Genomic DNA, 10,227 nt, shown 5'->3' with positions numbered 1-10,227 from the left:
TGCTGTGGCCTGGGATAGCAATGGAGGATGGCCCAAGTCCTTGGGCCCCTGCACCCACGTGAGAGACCAGGAAAAAGCTCCTGGCTCCTGCCTTCGGATCGGCACAGCTCTAGCCATTGAGGCCATCTGGGGAGTGAACCAGGGGATGGAAGACCTTTCTCTCTGTCTCTGCCTCTCTGTAACTCTTTCAAATAAATCAAAATAAATCTTCAAATAAGATTTATTTCTTATTTGAAAGGCAGAGTTACAGAGAGCGAGACAGAGATCTTCCATCTGCTAGCTTAGTCTACAAATGGCTGCAACAGCCAGGAGCGTGGAGCTGCTTCTGGGTCTCCCACATCATTAGTAGAAGGGCCGCAAACACTTGGGCCATCTTCTGTTGCTTTTGGTGTTGCAGGTGGCGGCTTAACTTGCTGTTGCCACAACGTGGGTCCCCTGAGCGTGTGATTAATTAACTCACAAACAGGACTCAGTCTAAACATTGTCTACTGCGTGCTGACCCGTGTTCCAGGGACCTTTGAGATGCACCAGGGAACACAGCCGAGCACCCGCTGCGAGGCTCTGGCATTCCCGGAGGGCTGCAGACAGGAACAGGAAACAGAAATGCAAGTTTCATGCATCCTGTTTTAAGTGCTCGGGGAAAAATAAATCACAGAGCTGGAAAACGGAGATGCGGCCAAGTTTTTCGCATCAGGAATGTTCTGACGAAGCAGTCTGTAAAACCTATACCAAGACTCCCTTTCGGGTTGCTGTTGTCTGCTTCCCAGCCTGGGAATGTATGTAGTACCGACGATTTAACAAGTGCCCACCGGCCGCCACTGCACCTGCCCCCAGCGTCATGACATTGCCCATGGCGAAAGACGAAGCTTTAGTGCACACCCCGGTGGACATCAAGGTTCTCTCCTGGGTCGTAGCGCAGGACGCAGGCGAACTGATGGGATCTGGTTACCTAAGGATCCAGGAGGATTCCCAAGCCGCTCCCCGTCCTCCTTCAAGCCCACGTGGGCGCGGAGTGGGAGCGCCGTAGGCAGAGGGCACCCGTCACCCGGGACAGCCGTAAACCCCAAGGGGCCCAAGCGCGCTCCCCAAGGCTGCGCTCGCTCTGCCGCAGGAGGGTGGAGCCTGGGCTCCAGGGAGGGGCAGGGCCGCCCTCTGCCGCCGCGAACGCGTCTCGGCGCAGTTTGTCCTGCGTCGCGGCCCGTAGAGGCCGGAGATGCCGCCTCTTCTGTGGGCGTGGTGGGGAGTCGGTCATGTGACAGCCGGAGGCCGGAACTGGGCAGGTTGCGTGAAGCGCTGGGTTTTGACCAAAACAAGCGGCGACGGCGCCACTGTAGCGTCTATGGCCGAGGCGGTGAGGCCCCAGCGCCGGGCCAAGGCCAAGGCCAGCCGCACAAAAACCAAGGTGAGGCGTCCCCCCAGGCCCCGCCGAAGCCCTGCCGAGTGAGCTCTGCCCCCGCTCTCAGTCGCCGACCGCTGCAGCCAGCTCTGCCCGCGTTCCGCGAGTCCCGAGCCTCCCCTGCCGCCACCTTCCAGGATTGGGTACCTCCAGCCACTGCCCCCGGCCGTGCCGCTGCGTTCCGGCCCCACGCCCGCTGCCGGTCGTTGACAGGCGCCCCTGTTTCCCGCCTCCTCCTGGATTGACTTCGCCGGGCTCTTGGGTTTCTCCCCGGGGTCTGGTTTCCTGGCAGAAGCGGCGTTCTCTTTCCATCCCCATCGTTGACCCTCTTCGTTTCTCAGTCCCTCCGAGGGTCCTGTCCTCCACGTGGAGACGGTATCCTTTGGCAGAGCTTCGGGGATAGCGACAGGTGTAGGCTGGTTTATGGCGGGGCACGAATGTCTAGACATCAACCCAGGACGGGACATACGTGGATTATCTGGGTTTTCTAGGTTAGCCGGCATGTAGTTTTAGTGTGTTTTATGTTGAATTGTTTTGTCGTTGGGTGCAGTCTCGATTTGCATGTAGTTCTTGTAGGTTTTTTTTTGCAGTGAATAGATTAAATGAAGCCCCAAGATGGCCCGATAGAATCTGTCTAGATCAATTTTGTCTCAACCTGAGACAGAATTTACATTAAGCAAATAATAAAGGTGGTGTTACAATGAATTTTTCTTAGCAGAAGTGGTCGATGTGCGACAGCCGATGTAACTTAAAAGTGTTCCCACTGAATTTCCCCTGGGAACAGGGCTTTTACAGGAGGCTGGTTTTCATAAGTACCATATTTAATGAACTGTGAGTGGCTTACGTGGCTCCCTTTCCTTATGCCTTTTAAAAATAAGACTGTTGTGGAGTTAGGCACATCAGTGTGCCCAGGTCTGTGAGGAGCTGCTCCGGTGGCCGTTTTGGTAGCTAATTACAGGAACATTTTTAAGAGAAATGCTTTTGCATTGTATTAGAGTGATAAAGAACTATCCAGGCATAGGAGTAAGAAAAAAAGTCATGAGGTAGCCATGCATGAAATCCCTGAACCTAGAACACACTCGTGCACATACAAACTCATCATCGCTGAAGAGCAGAATCTTCAGTGGCAATCCCTAGTTCCCCTCTCCCCAAATAAATGATGAAACAGATACCTAGAGGTCTTAGATGGTAGCCCAACATCACGCAGTTAGCGAGAGAACTCAGGTTAAAGCAAGAAATACCGACTCAATCCAGTAGCTTAGTAATGACTTCATATGTCTATAGAGAGGTATGTGTTTCTATAAATACAATACTATAATGCTAAAAAATAGTTAAGAGGATTCTTTCTCCACTTACTTAAAGCAGGCTTTTTGAATTAAAAAATGAAAAAGCTGAAGATTTGAAATCCATCATGACAAGGCAACTGCTTATTTTATTGACGCGGTTCAGGCAACTTCCCTGTACAAACATACATTCGTTTATTTTGATCAGTTTGAGTTTGTAAAGAGGTCTTCATGTTGGGGACATTTGATCAAACCCCAAATCCTCACATTTCTTACCCTCCAGATCTAATCAGTCACTAAGTCTTGCTAATTGTATTCTAAATATTCTTTTAGTTCTGCCCATTTTCCTCTTCCTGCACTACTCTGATCTTCTGCCAAGGAGAATTTCTGCTAAACTGATCTGCCCATTTTCTACACTGGAGCTGGATTGGTATTTTTAAACACAAAGCTGTCTTGATGTTACTCCTCTCGAATCCTTCCCAGGTTTCACCCAGAGGCTAGAGTCTGAAGCACGGAGTAAGGGTCCCAAGTGATCTGGGCTCAGCCTTTCTCCTTAGCCTCAGTTCTACCACTGCTCGCTCCCTCTTTTTTAAAACAATTTTTAGAAAAACGTTTACTTGAAAGAGAGTTGCAGAAGAGGAAGAGAAGGAAAGAGAGCGAGCAAGCACTTCAATCTACTGTTTATTCCCCAAATAGCTGCAGTGGCCTGGGCCGGGCCAAGCCTGAGCCAGGAGCCTGGAACTCCATCCAGGTCTTCCACATGGGTGCAGGGACCCAAGTAGTTGGGCCATCATCTGCTACTTTTCCAGGTGTATTAGCAGGGAATCAATTGGGGACTGGAGCAGCCAGAATTTGAACTAGTGCTCATATGGGATGCGGTATCTAACCCGCTGTGCCACATGCCAGCCCCTCTCCTTCCCTGCTGCCGGGCCTTTGCACGTGCTGATTCCTTTACGCTGACGTGACTTCCTGCCCCCTTTCACGTAGGGTATAACTATTGCCCATTCATGAGGTCTCAGCTAAAACTGTAGAGCTTTCCGTCCTTACCCCCTTCAGTAACACTCGGCACCATTCTGTGTCCTCACTTCACAGAGTTAGTTACTTTGGCAGCATTGCACTTCTCTTGATTGTGAGCTCACCGAGGGATGGGGCTTGTCTTGTTTGATCGTGTTTGTTGAATGCAGAATTAAGTGCCAGTCTTGAAGTGTATTCCCAAACTTTGTCATACCGAACAATTTGTTCTAGTAAGTATGCCCTGACAAGCTTGAGAAAACGAATAGAAAAAGTCCACAATGCCAGCAAGACTCTCATACCTGTCAGTCTAGAAAATTAATTCTTTTAAGGATAAATAGATGCATTTCTTAGTGTGGACTATTGAGCATGTTTATAAAGGCCTGCGTTAATGACACTTTGCTGTCTGATGCAATTGGGTGACTATTTACTGAGTCTTGCAGTGATTCTGTGGCTTAGTTCAGGAAGTAGCTAGCGTCATGTGCTGTTACCTGCAGACAGTTTGCGTGGTTTCTGGATGTGACCCAGCAGCTGACCTACATTCCTCAGTGTTAATTATCTGATACATGATCTCATGTTGCTGGCCATGGTTAGGTGTCTGGTGCTTAACACCTGATTTTCATTCTGGTATATTCTTTGAGGACCCTGACTTCCTTAATCCTGGTAAATTATGAGTTAAAAACAGTAGATTCCCCCCCCCCTTTTTTTTTTTAAAGAAGATTTATTTTATTTATGTGAAAGAGTTACAGAGAGAGGTAGAGCCAGAGAGAGAGAGAGGTCTTCCATTCTGCTGATTGACTCCCAAATGACCGCAACAACCAGAGCTGAGCTGATCCAAAGCCAGGAGCCAGGAGCTTTCTCTGGGTCTCCCATATGGGTGCAGGGGCTCAAGGAGTTGAGCCATCTTCTACTGCTTTCCAAGGCCATAGCAGAGAGCTGGATCGGAAGAGGAGTAGCTGGGACTTGAACTGGTGCCCACATGGGATGCAGGCACCTCAGGTGGTGACTTTACCTGCTGTGCCACAGCACCCACACCAATCTCTTCTTGTTCATGGCCTAAATGATTTGATTTCCACCTCTAGTCCCTACCTGCCTTGGTGGTTACTGGAGTGAAGTTGGGGGATGCTGTATGGTATTTAGATGCTTTTGTGCCTCCCAGCATCTGTCTATTAAATGCTCACTGATCCCCCAGCGTGTCCCAGAAACCATTCCTGACTTGGCTCAGAGAGCGCTCCTGCTAGACTTAGTCCAGGTTCTTGTCTTCCTGCATGTAAGAATGTAACTGGGTAGGGGTGAATAGAACAAGATTTATTGAGAGGCAAAATGATAGTACACTCAGGAGTATGAGAACCCTCAAGAGAGAAAATTGTGGCCCCCCCCCCCAAAAGCTAGAGTCATCCTTTTAGAGTTTAGGGGGGGCATTCAGGGCCAGAGCCTGGTTGTTGAAGATCCAAAGGAGACAAGGATTTGGGGTGGGGCTGCAACACAAGTGGTGTTCTCCAGGCATCATGGCGTGTGGAGCATGGTAGAAAGTGAGGCTTAGCTGCATGATGAAGAGTGGGTGTGCCAGGCTTTCAGCCATGTTGAACTGATATGAAAGACCATGGGATTTGGGTGGTGCGCATGGCTTGGGTGTTAGCAGTTCTTTTTTTTTTTTTTAATCCCTTTCTGACTCCCTGCCTCACCCACATCATGATTGTTCCTTTTTTATTTAGGTGGTTGGGGTAATGCTTATTAAAGGTGGCATTTAAGGAAAGGCATGAAAAAGATGAGGGAGTTGGCCCTGTGGGTATTGGGGAGAAGTGTTCCAGACAGAAGGATCTAAGGCAGTTCCATGCATGTCCTGCACTAGGAACTACAAGGAGGCAGGATGGTTAGGGTGGAGTGAGTGAGGGAGAGTAAGAAAGCAAAATAGCACAGGCCAGGTCACATAGGGGTAATAACTAGCTTTTACTCTGAGTAATAGACCGCATAACCTTAGGGTTTTGAAGAAACCCTGGGATTTAATGGGTTGTGGTGCTTTGCTGAGAATGGATAGGGGCCAAGAGTAGAACAGATGACCTAAGAGACTGTCGCGAGAATCCAGGCAAGAGTGATATGGATTGCACCAAAGTTGTGTGAATGAGGATGGAGAAAAGTGTTTAAAGTTTGAGAGCCAAGAGGATTTGCCAAGATTTGGCAGTGGAATGAGAGAAAGCGGTCAAGGAAGACTCCTGAGATGGAGAAGTGGGGAGACGGGGCAAGTTTTTGGGAGACGATCAGGAGTTCGATTTTGAATGTCTTGATTTTGAAGTGTCCATTAGACATTCACATGGAGATGTGGGATAGGGTGAGTTTGTGAATCTAGATTTTGAGAGAGCTTGAAACTGGAAATAAAGATTTGGGAATCATTTACATATAAATGATATTTAGTGCCATAAATGGAATTAGGTCACTTTGAGGGTGAGTATAATTTAAAAAGGGTGACAGGCGAACTCAGGGACAGCCCAGTTTTAACAGGTTGAGGAGAAGAGTCGGAAGTAGCAAAGGACTGTGGGAAGGACGAGTTGGGACGCACTCCCAATGTCCTTCACTGAGAGTGTAGTGTCCTAGAAGCTGATTGAAGTGTAGGAAGGAGAAGGGAGAGATCTAGCAAGCAAAATGCTGCTGATACACGCAGTAAGGTTGCTAAGAGCAGCACTAGAGCAGAGACAGCCACGAAGTTGTATTCATAGCAAAGACCATTGCCCCCGAACCTTTCTTGCATATCCCAGAAACAGCTGGTAGAACTTCTCAGAGAGCATGTGGTCTGATGTTCATACCAGTGAGTCCTACTCCCTTTTAATCTGTTCTGTGCCAGGCATTATGGTAAACGCAGGGATCAGTCATGAATGATAAGCAGACCCTGCCTTTAGGGTAATCCAGTGATAAGTATCCTATGAAAGGTATGAAATTGAACCATCCTTGATGAAAAAATGCCTCCTCATTATTTTTAAGGAAGGAAAGAAGTTTTAATTTTACTTGGAGTTCACAGAGAAAGAAAAAGTAATGAAACTTCTCACTTGTTTTTCAGAACTTACAAAATTGCTTAATTTTTAAAAACATTATTTATTTGAGAGACAGTTACTGACAGAGAGGGGGAGAAAGAGAAAACGTTCTTTGATCTGCTGGTTCATATTCCAAATGACCATAATGGCCACAGCTGAGTTGGTTCGAAGCCGGGGCCAGGAGCTTCCTCTGGGTCTTCCCCATGGATGCAGGGGCCCAACGACTTGGGCCATCTTCACTGCTTTCCCAGGCCATTGGCAGAGAGCTGGATCAGAAGGAGCAGCTGGGACTCAAACCTGCACCCATATGGGATGCTGGCACCGCAGGCAGAGACTTAGCTTACTGTGACAGAGTGCTGGCCCCCCAAAATTACTTTTTTAAAAAATGACTGCTTACTTTGTGATGACTTTTTTCTTATTGCTTATTGAATGTATACATATAAGTACATGCATGCAAAAATTGACAGCCAAGATGTGAAATGCCCAGAATGCGCCTCCATGAACTGTTGTTGATCATTTGTTGTGTTCTTCATTAGGTTTTTTCCTATACCCCAATCCTCTACATAGTGTGGTTAAGTGTCTTTCTGTGCTTGTCATCAACTCTTCCATTTCTGTGTAATTTCTTGATTATTTTCCCTCCTGTTGAATATTTCTAAAATTGGTTTTATACCTGTATGTAACTTATGTGGAGATCAAAAACGAAGAAATATAGATTCTTCTTAATCTGCCTGAACATTTTTAGTTGTAAGAAATAGGTTAGCGTAAAATTATGTAAGCACTAACTTTTGTACATGTGGCTCTATAAATGGAATTGTTTGAGTTTATTTTGTGGTCTGTAATGATTATATGTATATAATATACATGATTGTATATATATATATATACACACACACACACACACACAAAATGTGTCCTCCTCCTGAATCTTTATCTTAACTGAAGAAGACAAAGTAATTAAAAGTTGGCTTTTTAGAAAAGTTGTAAGTGAAATGGAGTTACACATTTTAAGGATAAGAATGGATTCAGACTTTGTTATAAGAATTTTATTTCTCCTGAATTCATTGGATCTGCCCCTCTGCTTTCTGAGAAGCATATAATGACAAACTTCCTCTAATGACAAACTTCCAAATGTTGTAGAGCATGTGGTAAGTAGACATATTTCTTGGCTAGTTCAATAATTTCTTCATCTTAGAATTACAGTACCTGGGAAAGAGTTCAACGTGTAGTTGGTACTCAATTCTTATGAATTGTAGGTCATCATTTTTATCTCAAGAAACATTTTTTGAACTCAGTGGTGAAAATTGGAGGCAGATCAGCTCCAAAGAAGTGTAAGTGATAGTCCTTGTTCTCACAATGTTTGTGACCTGTTTGGGGAGATAGAGCATAAAGATAAATAACCGTAGAGGTACTGTATGGTGAGGGCCGTGTGACAGGTACCTGTCACATGAGTTCAGAGGGAAGCTGTCGGGAAAGGTTTGTGCTGGGACAGGATCATCACTGAGTCCTTGGGCCCGGGATGCCAGAGGAAAGAGCCAGTCTTCCATTAAGTGGATGGCTGGGACTATTTTTGTGGTGTTTAGATTATACTAGTGGTGGGGATGCTGGTGGTGCAGCAGAGGCTGGAGGCTTGGAGACTGTTCAGGACCTGTTTCCCTCTCTGGGGTTTGGGGAAGTGAAGTGAGCCCCGGGGAGCCCTCAGCACTGCTGCTGAGTCCCTGGCGTTGATGACGATCACCGCAAACCCCTGTCTTCCTGTATGCACCCCCAAGGGCCTGTCCGTATTGTAGGGGTCTGAGGCAGCCAGGCCAGGTCTGCTTCCCTGGCTCACACAGTTGTGCTTCCTGCACTTGCCCATCCCACCTGCACCTGCCTCCCTTGGCTTGGCTAGTCCATTCTTGAAATCAAAGCAGCAGCTCTTCTCTCCCTTTTCCCCATCCCCAGGTTAATTCCTTCTTTGGTCCTAACATCTCTAACAAAGGCAAAGGTGGAGAGAAGAGAAATCCACCACCTGCAGAGGAAATAAAAGCCTGAACGAAGGCTTTTGTGTTCTTCCTGGAGGTTAAACAATGTCTCTTTAATTGGTTATTGAACCATTTTAGCTGCTGCTGACAGTAACTTCTGGGAGTCTGGTAGGGTGTAGGTGAGCAAGTTAGGGAGTAGTTGCTGGTGGGAGGAAAGCATCTGAGGCTGCACAAGCAGTCCTGCAATGGGACGAGGGAGCTTCACGAGGGTGAAGTGGTGAGAGGGACAAAGGCAGGTCAAGAGCGTCTTGAGGGCAGGGAGAGCGTTTGGTGTAGTGGTTAGGCCACTGGTTGGGAAGCTCCTGTCCCACTTTGCAGTGCTCAGGATCGGATTCCTGGCTTCAGCTCCCAATTCCAGTTTCCTGCTGATGTGCACCTCGGGAGGCAGTAGGCGATGGCTCAGCTAGTTGGGTCCCTGTCTTCCACTTTGGAGTTCTGAGCTCGCCTTGGTCACTGTGGATATTTGGAGAGTGGGCCAGCAGATAGGAGCTGACATTTGCCTCAATAAATACAAGAAAACAACAACAAATACTGAGGCCTCATTTTTTAAAAGAAATTAATAAACTACCCAAGGGCTGGGGAAGAAGCCTTGGGATGGCATGTGGGAGGGTGTGTGGTTGTTTGCCAAGTCAGGATCATGTGATCCATCCTGTGATTACCACCAGCTCCCTGCTTTCTCGGTCTCTCACCAGTTAACATCCTAGAGTTTCTTAAAGCTTAGAAAAGGAAAAGAAACAAGTCCCCCCCTGTTCTCTATGACACTTTCACTTTCTGCTGCTTTACTTTTCATTCAGTTCTTACTCAGGAAATTCTTTTAGTCTTTGTTTTTAACTGATTTATTGAGCTATAATTCACAGATGGGAGACCTCAAAAGGAATGAAAAAATCATTTTGGTGCAAAAATTTTTTGAAATTCATACTTTTTTTTGGACTTTTTTTTTTAATAATACATCTTTCCCAAGAACTTTTTGAAGACCCTGCACACTATACAGTTGGCTTGGTTAAAGTGTACAGTTCACTGTTAGTACCATTATGGAGTTGTGCAGCCATTGCAACCTGGAATTCCATCGTGACTGCCTCTTGTTAAATTCATTCTATGGGCAGCGGATGAAGGTTCTAGCTATAGGTCCTCAGACACTATTTGACTTTTAAAGTACTTACCCTAGTGGATGTGATGTGATTTTTGTGATGTGGTAGCTCATCCTAGCTTTGATTCACATTTCTCTAGTGGCTAATACATTGAGCATCTTTTTTTTTTTTTTTTTGGACAGGCAGAGTGGACAGTGAGAGAGAGAGAGAGAGAGAGAAAGGTCTTCCTTTTTGCCGTTGGTTCACCCTCCAATGGCTGCCGCGGCCGGCGCACTGCGCTGATTCGGCAGGAGCCAGGTGCTTCTCCTGGTCTTCCATGGGGTACAGGGCCCAAGCACCTGGGGCCATCCTCCACTGCACTCCCTGGCCACAGCAGAGAGCTGGCCTGGAAGAGGGGCAACT

The 10,227-nt window shown here is 46.9% G+C and overlaps 1 protein-coding gene across 2 annotated transcripts in view; it reads left to right on the top strand.

The window, feature by feature from the left end:
* The first annotated feature begins 1,286 nt into the window (after window positions 1–1,286).
* EPG5 (ectopic P-granules 5 autophagy tethering factor) overlaps window positions 1,287–10,227 on the top strand; it is a 109,537-nt gene continuing 100,596 nt past the window's right edge. For both annotated transcript variants that reach the window (XM_062201602.1, XM_062201601.1), the window contains exon 1: window positions 1,287–1,402. In XM_062201602.1, the coding sequence (XP_062057586.1) occupies window positions 1,340–1,402 (63 nt within the window). In that variant the 5' untranslated portion in view covers window positions 1,287–1,339. The remainder of the gene's footprint in view (window positions 1,403–10,227) is intronic.

Source organism: Lepus europaeus, chromosome 9 (assembly GCF_033115175.1).
Source record: "Lepus europaeus isolate LE1 chromosome 9, mLepTim1.pri, whole genome shotgun sequence".
NCBI classification, from domain to species: Eukaryota; Metazoa; Chordata; class Mammalia; order Lagomorpha; family Leporidae; genus Lepus; species Lepus europaeus.
Note: the sequence above shows the minus strand (reverse complement) of the source record. Positions and strands in the feature narration are given on the sequence as shown.